The sequence below is a fragment of the Cariama cristata genome, unplaced genomic scaffold (assembly GCF_000690535.1).
Source record: "Cariama cristata isolate BGI_N322 unplaced genomic scaffold, ASM69053v1 scaffold4571, whole genome shotgun sequence".
NCBI classification, from domain to species: Eukaryota; Metazoa; Chordata; class Aves; order Cariamiformes; family Cariamidae; genus Cariama; species Cariama cristata.
Window position 1 is genome coordinate 132,221 of NW_009598597.1, and position 16,255 is coordinate 148,475.

The 16,255-nt window shown below is 48.1% G+C and overlaps 1 protein-coding gene across 1 annotated transcript; it reads right to left on the bottom strand.

Annotated features, from left to right (window-relative positions):
* Window positions 1-481: 481 nt before the first annotated feature.
* On the bottom strand, window positions 482-12,948 carry LOC104168683 (glutamate receptor ionotropic, kainate 2-like; the record flags this gene model as incomplete). Its single annotated transcript, XM_009709348.1, has 5 exons — window positions 482-773; window positions 1,841-2,091; window positions 2,329-2,551; window positions 9,819-10,036; window positions 12,773-12,948. Coding segments are annotated over 5 exons (1,063 nt in total), but the record flags the coding sequence as incomplete, so codon positions are not given.
* Window positions 12,949-16,255: the final 3,307 nt, after the last annotated feature.

Here is a 16,255-nt window from a genome sequence, read left to right on the forward strand (position 1 = left end):
GCTTCGACAGAAGGCGCAGCCTTGGCCATCACGGTGCTTCACCGATACCTTTCCCTTTCCCGACAACGTATCCTAAGTATGCTGTGTGTGTCAGTGTGGAATAGATGCTCGCACAGATGGCTGCTCACGCTGCACCTGACAAAGTGTTTCTCTTTATTGCCATGCTAAAGAAGCCATGCTCGGGGGCTCCTCCTTACCCACCGAGGTTCAGTTTGGCTCCATTCTGTTTCTCCTCCATGTGTTTTCAGTATGTAAACATCAGACTCCTGGATGGTAGTGTGTTTGGACTCCATGAGGCCTGTAGGATCTAAGTGTTAAAAAAAAAAGGAATGAAAAATAACAAAAACAAAACTGAAAAGCCCCAAGACCCATGTTACAGTTCGTGCTTTGAAGTTCTTGCTTCTATGCCGGTGATCAACGCAGCTGTGTTGTAAAGGCCTTGTTCTTGAAATGAACCAAACCAGGCGCTTTTTTTTTCCTGTTTTTTTCTCATTTTTTAATCCTTTCTTCCCTAGTTAAGAGTGTTTCCAGCCTTGTCTGCCGCAATTCCTTCCCTCCCGCCCCCCCGTTCCCATTCCCTAGGGAAACACAGGTGTCAATCCAGTGTTGCAGGTCATGTTGTCCTTCCCTGGCAGCCGTCGGTCGTTGAACGTGTGCATGTTGATCACGGCGTCCGTCTTCACCATGACGGGTGGCTGGGGCTTGTGTTTGACCCTTCGCTGGCAGGTGAGCGACAGCCGGATCTCATCGGCCATGGCGCTGCAGAAGGAGCGCTGGGGAGAGCAGGGACAAAAAGGACTGTTACTGCTGGCAACGCGTTCTGCTAACCTCTCCGTGAGCAGGAGGGTGCTGACACTAGGCTCTGCAGAGGGCAAGCATGAGGTTTAGGCTGCATTTAAGGCATCAGCTGTGCTTAGTGGGACTTCAGTGATGCACAGGCGTCTGGTTGACCCCTCTCTCCTTTGGCAAGAATTGTACCTTTGACGCACTAAATCCTGCAAAAAGGCAGAGCTCTAGGCGGCTGTTGGAGTGCCGGTGCTTTGTGTAATCCCTGCGGGGGGTCTGGTAGATTTACGTGCTGGGAATCAGAGGGCTATCGAATCCTGCTGGGCTTGCTACTGGGCAGTTTTCCTTCATCTATCTAGTCCATCACGTGGGCAGCTTGCTTTGATTTCTGGTCATGCACGCAAATGCACTTTCCACTTACTGTACCGTGACACTCAAGGAAGAGGGAAAAACATAAAAGCAGTCCTTTTGTTTTGTGAGCACTAATCAGTCACTGCAGGTGGGATGGGCTGTTTGTATAAGTGGTGTGAAAAGTTGATATTATGAGGCTTCCTGGTAGACCCTGACCAGTTCCTTGAGGGTCTTTGAACGGGCGTGGGGAGAAGAGATGGAGACTTCATGCATGTAAGCATCACGCCTGGAATGTGCAACACGATTGCATGTGATAGTGGTGAGTGGATATAACAGCTCAGAACGGTCACTCCTAGGGACCTCTGTCCGTATTTTCAACACTTACATGTCAGCTTGCTCAAAATTACTCTACAAACGTTTACTAGTCTAGTTCCTGCAGCAGCAGATGACCCTGATCAGAGTAGACATGATTTGCCCCCTGGCCTGAGGCTGTCAGAGCGAGCGGGACAGAGCAATGAGCCTCAGGGGAGGGCATTTCAGGGGTGCTGCATTTCAGCCCTTGGGCTGCGGGCACTTGGACCTCCAGGCAGCAGAGGCAGGGCTGAATCCCTCTGCCCGTCTCCCTGCCTGTCTCTGGGGTCAGCGTGCAAAGTCCTCAATGGCTGGGCTAATGGTGATGCAGGGAAACAGAGGAAATCAGTACCTGCTCACGCTCCGCCGTTTTGCGCAGCTTGTAGATGAACTCCACCATGGCCACAAAGACAGACAGCACCAAGCCTGCTGCCAAAACGATGAAAATCCCACCGATGTTTTGGATGCCCAGAGCGCTGGCCTCCTTGTTCTCATCCTCAGGGCAGCCATTCCCCCGCCACCACTTCTCCTTCATTACGTGGAGCTTGTCCTCCTCCTGGAGCTGGAGGATGGCAATGGTGATCTTGTCCCTGTACGGTGACCCTGGGGAAGGGAGAACATTATTACACACAGGGGAAAGTAGGACAAAAATCACACAAAGCAGAGAACGTGTCTGCGTTAAGCAGGGCTGTTGAGACCTCTCTTCAACAGGCAGGCAGTGTAAGCTTTGATATTTGGAAATTTGCTATTGTGAGTGGATTATCTTAATTGCCTCTCTTGTATTTGTGGTAACTAGTCCCCCTCCCGGGTACCTACAAATACCTCATCGCTGTCACTTACCCATGGGGGTCCCAATCCCATAGCCTTTGGAATCAATGAGCCCTCCGATCTGAGTCAGGTTGCAGTTCCTCTGGGTGATGTACTCGATGGTGGTTGACTCCATCAGCAGGGCATAATCAGCTGTGAGGGTTCGCTGGATTCCTTCCTCATTGTTTTTAACAAGTGCTGTGGGTTTGCTGCTCATGAAAGCCCACATTTTTTCAAACGTGGAAATTTTGGATTTCTGGAAAAATGATACCCCCCACCCCCAAAATAAGAATTAGTCTTCTGTTTGCTGAAACCTTGTGTCTACGGTAAATGATAATACCAGTTTGAGAAGAGATCACACAATGGAACCTATTACCAATTTGACCTTGTCTTTAATATCTCTCTGCTTTCCCTGCCCAACATTGTTTGGCCTCGCGGTGCCGTAACAAGAGGCACAGGTTCCAGCACCCGTCGTGCAGAGGCTCAGCAGAAAGAGTCGCTGCTGCAGAGACCTTATCCTGCCGGTGGAACTGAGCTGCTCGCTCGCTGCAGTGAGGTACGGCGAGGCCCTGCCGTGATGCCCTGCAGAACTTGCCAGTGTGACAGGCTATCTGTATATCTGTTTAAATGTATTAGTTTCCTAACCAGAATTTTGTTTATCCTGTAATGTTTCTGCACAATGAGAGAAGACAGAGAACATTTCAGAGGGCATGATTTTCTCTTTTGCACACACTATTATATTTTTGTCTTTCCTCAAGCATCACAAGGAAACATGTGTCCTCTGAGATATGTGCAACTGCCAAACAAATTTAACGTATCCACATAAACAGAGGCATAGAAATATTCAAGAAGATTGTCTTAGGGCTAAAAATAAACATGGATATTCTTTCACTATCAGCAGGCATTCTGTTAAAAAAGGAGGAATATGTTTTCTAGCTTACTATTCATGTGAATGTTTTTTTTCTTCTTCTAGAAAATGTTTTGGATGAGAAGAAATACGGTTATTTTATGTCTTTCCATAACATTTGAAGTATACCATATATCTACAGCCACCTTCTGAATTGTCTCTATGTAGGTTGTTACAAAAGACATAACTGGCTTTAGTCTAGAAAGACTCCCCAGGAAAGGCACGTCAGCGTTCTCTTGAAGTACCCCCTTCGTTGGTCGCTGTGTTCCCGTGGGCGAACATACCTCTTGTCAAACCAGCTCTCTACATCCAGTTGAGCTCTGGGAAAGCACTTGGATATTGAGGCTTGTGCTCATGCTGCTGCCTGCTCCTTTATATGCCATTCTTCTTTTCTGCCTAATTTCTTGTTTTTCCTAGATCTCTTTTTGCCTTATTTTATACGAGGCAGCTTAGTCAGCCAAGACCTCCTCCTCCACGCTACTACTTAGCAAGAGCCTGAAGCTGCCAGTGAGTTGGAGGGGCTGATAAGTCCCTGTGCTTTGCCTTGAATAAGGGCAACTGCTCACCTGCAGCTGCACAAGGAGCTGCTGCGGCAGAAGCTGCACTTTCTGGTTTAGCTGTCGTTTATTGCCGTTTCAGGTCTCTGTCCTTCCGTAAGAAAGCAGGAGATGGAGCCCCAGCCCATCATCCCAACTGCTGCTATCGCATCTCCCCCTCGTTTTTTCAGTATCACCCAAAATGTGCCAGCATAGGTGCTTCTGATAAAAACACTATAAATAAGGGTAAATTAGCTAAGAAAAAAAATCCCTCATAATGCTTTATAGTTCAAACGCTTTGCCTATCCACCTCCTTTTTTTTTTTTTTTCAATGTGTTTAACAAAAGTTAAACAAAAGCTTAACACCCTGAAGTTGGTCAATGTAGTGCAGTGACAAGGGCTGTTCCTCTGTCTTTAACCCTGTGGTCTCATTCTCCTGACTGAAATACCCATGGACTCATTTCTTCTCAGTTAAAGCTCATGCTTGTTATAATCCACTTGATGAATGTGCAGTAGTGGATGCGCCGGAGCAAAGAAGAGGCGGGATAATCTCCCTCACTTGAAAATCTGGACCAGTGCCTGTAAGGTAGATTTGTGGCATCTATCAAACCTCAAAAAGCAGCAAGAAATGTAGCCTCCAAAAGGATTATTAAATGTCTGTGCATTACAATGGGTAATTGAAATGAATAGCATACTCGGCTTGCTGATAAGGACTTGTTTAACATTTATATAGTTCACATCAGAGGCCTCTGGGTTCACTGACTCTCCCTTTCTCTCCTCCTCTTCCTGCACTTAATGCTCCTTGGGTGTTGACACAGAGCTCTTAAACATCAGTGTTCTCCCAGTTTAAAGCGTAGAGCAAAATAAACTGGCAAAAAATCAATAGGCTGCATTTAGTGAAGCTAATAGGACTTGCATGAGGCATTGTAGCTCTTCAGGCAACTTAAATTACATGAGATGGGGCTCACTGGAAGAGAAAAAGCACTTTTCTCTTCTCTTCTTAAATCACTGCGTCTGACCAGCTGAAAGGACTTAATTGTGTTTTGAAATGCCAGGAGGAGCCCAGCTTTCTGAGCCCCGGCTGCGGTCCTTCGGGCCCAGCTCTGGGCGTCCCTGGCAGGGGCAGCCATGGCGGGGGGGGCGGGCCGCCTCGTCGCGTCGAGCCCCCTCTCTGGCTGGAGCAGGCCTAGGCCAGGGCTCGCCACCACGCCAGGGCTACCTGCCGCTGCTTGGTCGTGCCTGATGGAACCGCTGAAAGAGCGAGCCAGCGACACGGCGCCGAGCCCTTCAGCAGAGAAGGGCCGTCTGCCCCGCAGCAGAACGCCGCTGGTTGCAATGGCCTCCTCTTCCCCAAAGCCGAGGCTGTGGCAGGTCCTTCGGGGAGGGGAGGCCAGGCCCTGGGTGCAGGCAGGGCGGTTCGACGCACCTCTCTGGTCAAGGCAATCTCAGGCTCTGCCTGTAGTCTAAAACCTGCCACCTCCTCACCGGGAATTTATTTCCTATTAATTTCTTTAACTTGACTAACATGAGATAAGAACACTCCTTGTCCAACTGAAAATTCACCAACTGTAATTCTCAGCACAGCACTAGCAGTTTGGTAGACTATTTGTTAGAAGTCCAATTTAGAAGCAATTGTCAGTCATTGTGAGAGTAGTCATCAATCAAAAATTGCAGGAGTAACCATGGTGAGGAGTGTACAGTGCTCCAGCTCACACCTAATTCAACCACTATACATTTTTTCCTATTAGGGGAAAAGTTGTTCCTTCCTCTCCTTCCTCCTCTCAGAATACTTCAGCCATACTGCAAAGGTGGTCCCTTCTTTATGGAAATTTGGATGGTGTCACCTGAGAACATACCATACACATAAGCAAAAACATCTTAGTGGTAATTTAATAGCCAGTAAAGAATGAACGTAAATTGTGTTTATTTTGCTGGACTTTTTTGTGTGTGTGTACGTTTTATTTCGCCGCACCTCTGATTTTACAGCTGAAGTAATTTACCTTAAAAAAATCCTTGCTGGGATTAATTACTGGTTTGATCTGGTATTTGCTGTGCTGTGGCTAGGCACAAATTTCTTCTCTATGGAATCACCATTTACTTTTATGAGGTGCATTTAAAAAAAAACCAAACAAAAACCTGAGTTGGTGGCAGGCAGGGAGACCCCGCTGTGTCCGTGCATCGTCCGTAGGGTCCCAGGTCCCCCTCAATGACAGCTTTGCTTTGCTGCCCAATGTAGATGAAGAGGAAGCGCTTGGTTGCTCTGAAGCATTAAGATAAATGGCCTGACACTGACTTCTTCCTGGCAGAGAAGTTCCAGAGTCGTGAACTCCGGAACGCTAGGAATGATGGAGATTATTGCTAATAAACAAAGGCGGTAGTTTAATGCTGCTGATGACTGCAGCCGTGGTTCACATCAGTGGGTTCCTGTCTCTCTCCTGCTTACACCTCTCCTGCCAATTCGTGTGAGTGGAGCTCCTCCTCATTTTGGTTGGGATAAATAGCATCGGAATCTGGTTCGCTGTCCCCTGCATCTTAATAAAACCCTGCGTTAGTGCTAAATGAGATCATTGTATGAAAAGCTGAGTACCAGCCCCTCTGAATGCAGCTATTGCAACGACACTGACAACGCCTCTGAATTCATTCTTTAGAGTCACAGCTCAGAAGCTACCTTTAATAACCAATGCTTCAAGACCAGTCACCCAAATAAATTAATGGAATAGTTTAGAGGAGCCACTACAAGGCATCTTGCCAAGACATATATGCTTTTTTATCAGTGGAATTGGCAAGAAAGTAACTTTCAGGCTTAAGATTTTCAATTCCAGCCTGTATGAAAAAATAAATTGATTTTCACTAACTCGAAGATACTTACTCTTGAGGATTTAACATTTCTGTACAAGTGAATATATATGTACACACGTACACACGCTCTCACACCCGTACTCCAAACTGCACATTAAACCCGGTGTCTGTTCATAGAGACAGCATCCTTTGCAAGATGTGAAGGATCTCTGGCATGATTTATAATGAATGCTAGATGCTGTTCCTAAATTAATTGATCTGTGTTTATTCCTGTAACTCGATCCGCATTGCCAGGGAATAAATAGCTTCTCCAAAGTTCTTTTCATGAAGTAAAAATCTGCCAGTACGGTTGGTAAAACTCTCTCTTCTGCCTCCTATTTGCATGAGGCAAAAACCTTTGTGGGAGCAAGATCTCTCGCTGTGGGTCTGCCCCAGAGATGCGTTTTAGCTTGGTTTGGGTGCAAACTTCTGCAGTGACTTCGGTGAGCTCTACGTGAACCCTCGGTCAGCCTGACCACAGGCAGAAAACTGGTTAGTGCTTTGGGAACCATCTCGGGGAACAGTGTGCAAGGTGTTTGCCTTCCTCTTCCTCCCGTTTCCCACTGCTCCCTAAGATCAGCTCCTGGGATGGTGCTCTCCTCCTGCAGCCCTAGATCCCACTTTGTCAGACCTCCCAGGTGCCGGCAGGGCTGCAGCCCCGGGTGAGATCCAGCTAAGGACAATGGTGGCCGCAGGGTGCCGGCCGTTGCTCAGGGGGGTCAGTGTATGTGGTTTGCAGCTTTTTGAACGTGGAGAAGCGGAGTGAGTTCCTAACGTAAGGGGAACTACTTTGGGGAGCAGTCATACAAGGAGCAAGGCAGCAATTTGGGCTAAGTCTCAGTGGATAATCCAGAAAACAGGTGAGATCCTAGTTCGGGTGCTGCCGTCAGCCTTTTGTCCCAGCAGTGACAGTCTGTTCAGCGAACTGCAGGAGAGCTTCACCTCCAGATCTCCAGGAGCTTTTCAAGAGCAGCGGTCGCACAGCAGCGTACAGCTTGCGGGACCCCCTGGTAACCCCACTGTCAGCAGAGCAGAGCAAGGGGACACGAAGCCTCCTGCAGTTCGCCGTTCCTTCAGTCCCACCGGCACCAGAGGTGCCCCGTGCTCTGTGCCCCGGACCTTTGTGCTGTTTGACAGTCGTCCCCGTGAAGGTGGCACTGGCAGAGCAGCCGTACCGAAACCTCCACGGGATTTGCCCAGACGTTTGATAAAGACCTCATTGAGGGGCGGGAGAAATTCTGGCTCTCCTGTATTTCTCTGTACACAAAGGACAAGTGTATAACATTGCATCCCACACGAGCGCGCTCACTACTCCAGTGATCAAAACACTTGTCAGAAGGGACATCCCGGAGAATTCATCTCCAAACAACAACAATAAAAGAGAAAAAGGAAAATACTCTGCATCAATAAACCCTGCCAAATGCGTGTTAGAAGCCTGAAGAAATTATTCTGATGGATAATGATATTAAACAATAAATATACTGTGTCCTTGATGATTTTAAAAAAAGACAATTTCCTTTTATTCCTATGTAAAACTGTTATTAGAAAGAGTAGTTAAAACACAGCAGTAAAAGACTGTCTTTTCCTGATGGCTGTTCTAGGTTGATACTGGTTTTGGAAGGTAACACAACGCATCTGACCATGCCAAAGACAAAACTGCATGCAGCAGCTCTGCTGCAGAAAGCAAACTAACCAGCAGCACCCTGCCATTCTATGCAACATTCTCATTTCCCAGAATTAATTAAATATCAAGCCAACCCAAATCCTCCATGTTTCTTTAACAATCTGTCTTGCCACCTGACAAAGTAAGCATGGAGATTCGGAAAGTATAGTGGCTCCTTAACCAAGTCATAGCCAGGAAAAGTTGCAGAGAGTGCTGCTGTTTCTTGTCATTAAAATTCAGCACATTGGCTTCCTTTAACGAGTCTTGGCAATTAAACTGCTGATGGCCTAGTCTAGCTGCCTTTACACTGTGCCTATTCAAATTATTTCAGTATTGCAGGCGCAACCTGCTTTTTAAAGCGTGAACTCTGTTTGTCAGACTTTGGCCCATCTATTGCCTTCTGAATCAGGGGGACTGGAGGGGAAGGAGCGTTCCCCAGCACCGCTCGCAGCAGAGGCGGGGGGACGTGGCCCCGTTCCTGCAGGCGAAGGCTCTGCTCTGCCCGTGCCCCTCTTGCCCCCCTGACAAAGCACCCCGGGACAGCATCGGCGTCGGTCGGGTGCTGCGGCCGGGGCCAAGCTCTGACCGGCGCTGCCAGGGGAGCGTGGCCGGGGCCCTGCGCCGCCTGCGGAGATAACTCCAAACTTTTCCTTGAAAGATGGCTTTTTGAGTTCGTCGTTGAATTTAAATCCTTTTCCAAGCCAGGATGATCATTCCTTAGATTAATCACCCCTCATTTCTATTCCTTTATTCTCTCACTCTTTTTTCAAAAAGTGTGTTTTTACAGGCCAGCTGTGGTTTTTAAGGTCTTTTTAAGTGTCTCAGCTTCTTTCCATTTTTGAGGCAATAGTGAAATATGAATGCTCTCAGCACCCTCCTCTGCAGTGTTGGCTAACTTCTGAAATTAATTATGCTTTAAAGAGAAGAAATTAATGTAATTTGATTCTGATGCATTGGTGGTGTTACCTTGCGCTGGGTTTCAGAGGTTAATAAAACTTGACCACAGTAATGTGAATACCTGAAGGACAAGATATTTCAGCTGTAAAACATACTGGTCAGGGAGGGCACTTTGCAACATCTGTCTAGCTTTAGGTTTCATTTGTTCTTTTCTCTGTCCCTGAAGGCTGGCCGGGTTGGCCTCGAGGGCTCTGCGAGCTGTTCTTGCAGAGACAAGGAAGGAGCTGCAATGGGTGAGATGTGGAAGTAGGGAAGATCCTTTAGGGAACGTAAGATTTATCTGTAGGCCTTTAATATAAGATACACCTGTCCTGTTGTGCCTAATACATGCTTTCTTTTAGGGTATCTGAGCCAATACAGTCTCCAAAGCTGTAAAATCAATGTAATTTTTTAATTGTGACTTCAGTTAGCAAAGGGGAGAAGGGGATTTAGCCACGATGTGAATCTACATAAGCTGATCTGCCAAGTCTTGACAAGGATGCGAGACTGAAACAACCTGCTTATAAGGAGAAGCAGTGGTGGCTTAGGAGGCTTTTTGTCTTTGGTTCTTTGTTCTCACTCCCATTGGCCTGAGAGTGTTGCATCTCTGCCTGGAAGGTAGAAAGCCTCTGCTTGGTCTCACCTTGAAGAAGGTCATAGTAGCTCCATCCTTCACTGCTCCGTACTCTATTTTTGTCTGCTTTGCCAAGTCATCTGCCGAGTCGATGGGGGATTCCATCCTCTCCACCGTCAGGAAGGCGGCAAGGTTGGCCGTGTAGGATGAGATGATAATTAGGGTGAAGAACCACCATATGCCACCAATGATCCGTGTAGACAGTGCTTTGGGCATCAGCTCAGAGCCTGGGGTGGGAGAGGGGGAAGGAGAAGGAGGGAAGAGGAAACAGAGAGAGAAAGGACTCGTGTTATATATATATGTACGTACATTGTACGCATACATACATATATATAAAAAAAGAATCAGGTTTCGCTGTCAAAACTGTAACAGCTATGCATTAAAACCAACCGATTTTGAGGCAAATCGTCCAGACATCTTGCACGCAAGGAAATCAGTGGGGTTTTTGTAGCATTTGCAGAAAAACCCTCTCCCTTTATTGCTGACCTTGGGTACTGTGCACAATTTACAGGAAACATTCAAACTGAAGTAATTAACTAGGCTGCTTTTATGAGATTTAAATAGCAAGCTATTTATGAACTTTTATGAGCGTTTTGTTCTGCCATTTAAAAAGTGCTTTGCTTTTATATGGATTACTCTTCAAAGGACTCACTGTAGGGAGTGTGTTCAAATACACAAGGTTTAAAAAAAGATCAAATGGTGAGAGAAAGGAACTATCAGGGTCCAGTGCTTTGAATACCAGTTAGAAGTAGGAAAGCAGGAGACGTTACAGCATAAAAGGTGTAACAGGTCTGGAATGACTTTTATTGAGCAGACATGAAGGACTAAACAGGGTGTGCTATTTTTGTAATCGCTCAAGACACCTTTTAAAGTCAGGAAAGAGCTTTGGGTTTGAAACAGCTGCGTTCAGAGGATATATCCAACCTGGAATTTGCAACAAATATTGGGCTTTGCAAAATGGTTTTAAGCAGTGTGGCATCAAAGCATAGCATGGAGTGTAGCTTTTCTCCTGAGTGCAGCAAGGAGGCACAAGGAAGCAGAGGAGCCTTGGATATCGAGGGATGCTTCGGTTCTTCTCAAGATCCTCCTTCTTTCCCATTCCATCTTTGCCCTTTGATGCACTGGATGGTGTGACATCAGTCTAGCTTTGAAATATTTTTCTTCTTAGATGCAGAATAGAGTTAAAAAGAATACAGCTCTTTTCATTTTCATTTATCAGCATCTGATAAGAGGATGATTCATCCCACTAAACTATCTTTCTGGGAACTGTCACTGTCCATCAGGGCAGCTGAGATCTGGGAAGAATCTCTATTACAGGCTGTGGCAGTGGCAGCAGGAGGAGCATGGAGCGGTAGCGCTGTGCATGCCGCCAAGCCGGTGCTGTGGTTCTTTTGCTCTCTAGATATAACTACTGATACATGGTAAATTAAAATGTGACAAATGTTTGACATTTTCCACTTAATTCTATTCCTGGATTTTCTGCAATTAGATCACAGCTGAATTTTCTTCCTTATTCAGAGCTGCTCAGAAGCTCCCCCTCTGCTGTCTTCCTAACAGATTTACTCTATTCATTCCATCTATATATATTCCATTTGCTCTATTCCATCCACATATATGAGTGTAATCCCATCCATATCGCCTTTCTAAGGTCCCTGTCGTTGCGGTATCTTACACCAGTAGCACTGAAAATGTTCAGTCTCGCACGCTGTGGCTGCCAGGCCGAGCTGCCTGGAGATGCTCCTTGCCATCCTCTTTGCCCTGCGCTGGAGGGAGTTTCAGGCCATTTCACAATGTGCAGAATGACCAGATGAGGATAAAAATGGAGGCAGACCAGAGGGCAAGATGCCCCATCTTCTGTAAAAGCTGATTTAAAACAGAGCAAGCCGGGACAGAGATCCTGAAATTAAACAAATTGCTTGAATGAAGACAAATAGGAATTTACAGAATCTGTGGGATGCTGACGAGTTTGGTGAATTAAACAGCTGAGGGAGACCAAGGCAGTGTTCTTCCTCGGGGCATGGTGGGTGGGGGCCCCTCTGTGCACACCAGCAGCAGGATCACGTGCGAACACGGCATCGCTCCATCATCTGGCTGTGGGCTTCCAGGCGGCAGGCTCGGGAGCTGCTCCTTCTGACACCTGCCAGAGCGTGCACGCTTCATTAATAGTAATTATTATTATGCAGGGGCACGTGTGTGCCGGCAGCCAGCTGCAGCTCGCGGGGCTCTGCCTCGCCGGGCGAGTGATGAGTCTGTCCCCGGAGCTGCGGGGTGAGCTGTCGGGATGGGGGCTTTGACCCTCAGAAGGCAGAAAGTACAAATAGAGGCAGGTGCCAAAAAAAAAGACTGAAAAGCTCTGGCCTGCTCTGACACAGAAGAAATCGGGTTGCTTTCGTGGCATAAGAACCCTGGACCTTTTCCTGGGGTGCCCCAGACAGGGCTCAGCCCTGGCACGCGTCCCCCTCGGTTTCTCCATCCCTGCTGTGCAGGTGAACCAGCATGGCTCAGCGGGTGTCTGTGTGGAGGTGAAGTTCAAGGCGAGTGAATAACAACAAATGCAGTTGCCAGGAGTTCCTGAACTGCAGATCACAGCCGGTTCCCCTGATGAGGTTATTGTCTCATTAGCCCTTTGCTGGCCTTGGCCCCAGGCAGAGGCTGCCAGCCGTGCATGCGGCTCCCTTGGGTGCTGCGGTGCCGTACGGCACATCTCAGCCGGAGCAGTGGGCGCTGAGCGCTTCCCAGCACAGCGGTTGCCGGGAGGGCCCGGAGGGGAGCTGCCGCCCCTCTCCCACACCTTGTCGCCTTTTGGCGGGCAGCTGGTGCTGACAAGCGCTTCTGTGCCTGTTTGGATGTTTTATCTTTTTCCTGTTGCAAACAAAATGAATACTAAATTTAAATTTAAACAACAAAAGGCCTGTGCTGGAGAAGTGGCAGGGGGGGGTATGGGCGGGGAGGCACCGCCGTACCTTGCTGCATCAGTGCTCCCATCCCAAACCAGAAGCTGTTCAACAGGGTGAAGTTATTCTCCACAATGTCTGATCCTGGGTTGCAGGGATGAGCATCGTACCACTCATATGGGCTGAACCTACGGCGGCACATGGAAAGCGAGAGCTCGTTAGTCGGGATGTGGCATGACAAGACCCTAAAGGAACAGGAAAAAAAGAGCCTTAATACATCTCGTGCTGCTGTGCAGGGCCTGCTGACCCCTTCAGTTGTGCGGATTACTGAAGAAAAAGACAAATTCAGCCAAGATTTTCTGAAGTGACCAGCACGGCTGTAAGCCCCATGTCCTGCATTGCAGAGGGCAAGGAAACCTGGGAAGCCAGGTCCTTCTGAGGTATCTCAGTTGCTTCCCCAAAGCCTTCGGTCACTTCAGATCATCTCTGCAATACTATGTCACACGACAGCAACTGGAGCACACAGCTATGGGATGGGATGCAGTGCAGACACACGGCCTCTAGGATGTAACGGTTCCAAAACGTGGGGAAAAATGGCATTTGTAGATTGACTGAGGAGACATGCTGTGGCAATCCTGCAGCAGTAGCTGGGACAAACCGCGGTATTTCAGGGGACTCCCCCACTGGTGCACATGGGAGTCGGGGCGGGATTGAGCTAAGTGAGAAGCGCAACTTCCCACCGTCCTGACAGGCAGGAATCCTGCGTGGTCCGGGCATCAGCACAAGAGTGGAAATTGGTGTAGGTTCGCTGCGGACTGCTGCGATGCTCGGCCCCATTGCAGGTGGCGGGAGAACGCTTATTCCCTGTCGGGCATATTTCTATGGACAGCCCTGTAGTTCTGTAGTGGGCAAAACCAAGGGAATTTTCTGTGATCATCTGCCTGCAAATCCTGCCTAGGACTGGTAGGCAAGTGCTGCCGTGAATGTAGCTCTTTTAGCCGGGATCTGGGGAGGATGCTCAACAGGAGAGACATAAATATTTTTAGAGCTGTTTATTTACATTTTCTAAGAGTCCCAAATTTTGCAGAGATTAAATTAAAAACATAATTGGTATAATTGCTTTTGAACCAGGCATTAATTATCATCTCCGCTTCCTTCTGAAATCCCTGTAGCTTCACAACAGCCCCTTCTCAAAGCCCAGCCCACAGTTTGTATTAGGAGATACTTCTCTCTGTAATTCTCTGCCAGATGCGCTGCTACCCGAGGAGATGTCTTGTTGCTTAGTTTCACGGGCACCCTCAGTCAGACAGTTGGATGTATTTGGAGAGAAGAGCCACAGCTCTCTCCTGGGTGCCCCTCCTGGCACAAAAACCTGCCCAAGCAAACACCCACCCCGGCCTCTGCTCTGCACAGTCGCGCCGTGATTCTTCCCACGGAGCCTGGCACATGGGGACCTTCCGTGAACACGGAGCTGCGGTCCCCGGGCACGTGAGCCGAGCAGGACAAAAGCGCAGGAGGGTGTCCCTGGGGAAGACCCCATCATGGGGGATGGACTAGGTGCAACGCACAGGACTTCTTGTGCGTTTGGAAAAGTTCATCCTGGGTACATCTGTCCCACTTTTTGCTTTTATTTTCCACAAGCAAGATACAGTTTAACGACCTCTCCTTTTCCCTCCTTTTATCTTGCTTTTCTGCAGCGGGGACCTTTGCCCTCTCTGGGTTTACAGAGTGCAAACCCAGGCTGCATCCTCACAATCCTGCTCCTTCAACCAGGCAATGGCTGGGCCGATCCCGCGGCCCACCTCCCTTGGCTTTTTTAAATGAGAGAAAATCAGAAAGGAAACCAAGAATCAGGCTGAATTCAGACCTGGCTTTACATGCTGCCTGTTCCTTGAAACTTGCTGTAAATTTATGCCAGAGGTGTATAAAGGATGGCGCCTAAGCCCCTTCTGTTGAATGAAGCCAGAGTTCAAGAATTAGATGAAAACTTTCTTGGGCTGCTAATGAAAGAATATGAAACAGAAAGGGAAGTGGTGAGATCAAATGAGCCTGACAGGATGACACACTGAAGGACTTCAAGGTCCCTGAGTGAAAGCCTACTGGTGCTGCTCAAATTACAGAGAAATATTCAGAAAACTGCAAAGCAGCGACGGAGTCTTCAGTGCTCGAAAAGCGAGTGGGACCATTAGTGGAAGCAGAGGGGTAATGAAGGAAGGAGCGAGCGGAGCTCATTGACCCCATACAGCTGGAGCCATAAGAAATGGGGGCTGCTCAGGATTCACCGTGGGCTGGCTCCCCTCTCCCTCAGGTGCAGAACAGGGTCTGAGAAATATTTCATCAAAACTATGATTATTTTCTTGTTTCTTCTTGGCCTTTTTGGCAGGGAAATGGGAGTATTTCAAAGGAGTTTTAAAGATCTAACACAGAATAGTTTTGAGTCTAAATTGCATCTCCAGAGAAATTTCTTATGGATGACCCAATCCTCGTTGCAATTAAGATGAATATTAAACCCACCCGCCCGGTTGTGCACCCAAAGGTGATTAGCTGTAGTTTGAAGGCCGGATGAGTCTGAGAACGGGTGACGATTCCAATCAGCTGCGGCACAGCCCCCTTGCAGCCCCGCGCCAGAGTCGCCAGACAAATTACCCCCCCGAAGCCCGGTAAATTGCCTGTGTGTATGGCGCTCTGGGGGCTGGGGTGGTTAGGAGCAGAGGCTCCATCAATAACTAAGAAAGGCTGATTAAAAGGGGAGATGGATCAAACACATCCTTTGCCTGCCTCTAAATAGTCCCTAAGTTGGTTTTAAGTGGCATTGACCTATGGTTATAGCATCAGCAGAGGACTCTGGTGCCTAGTTGAGGAGACTCATGTCTCTGAATTAGGGCTTTGCTATTTTGACTGTGGCTTTCTCCTGAGAATTGAATTTTAGAGGCCTTGCTGGGGTCAAAAGCAGATACTGTTTCCATTACTTCTGAACGCAGTAAATATTTTGCCCATGAAATCTTTTGCTTTCCATCTCTACATGTTAAAAGATCATTCCTGCAGAACCTTAGTTACACCGAATACTTGGTGTTCTTTGAAAGCATAGGAAGACAAAAGTGTCAGGAGCAAAACACATGGAAAAAACCCTGTAACTACAGTATTTTATAGGTTCATTTTCAGACAAAAAATAGCCTGATAGGGAAAAACTGTTGTATTACATCATAACTGCTATGATGTAGAGAGATTATGAAGCTCATTTCAGCACAAAACCAGAGATTAAACCACAGCTCTTCAGGTTTTCATCCCTCAGCGCCAGGCGCAGAGCCCAGCAGAGCAGTGGCTCAGCCCCTCGGGTGTTGGTCGTGCCCGGGCGGTGCCCAGAGGGGTGTCAGAACAGACCCCGGCTCCTGACTGCCACTGCCCTGCGTTTGGGCACACGCGGGGGCCTGGCTTAGCCCAGACCCCCACCTCTCTGGGCAGCAAGGGCCCTCCCGCGCCGGGCAGGGCGGTTATCGGGCTGGTACCCGTTTGGGGTCCCTGGGGGCCCGACTGGGTGGGTCGGGGCCGGCG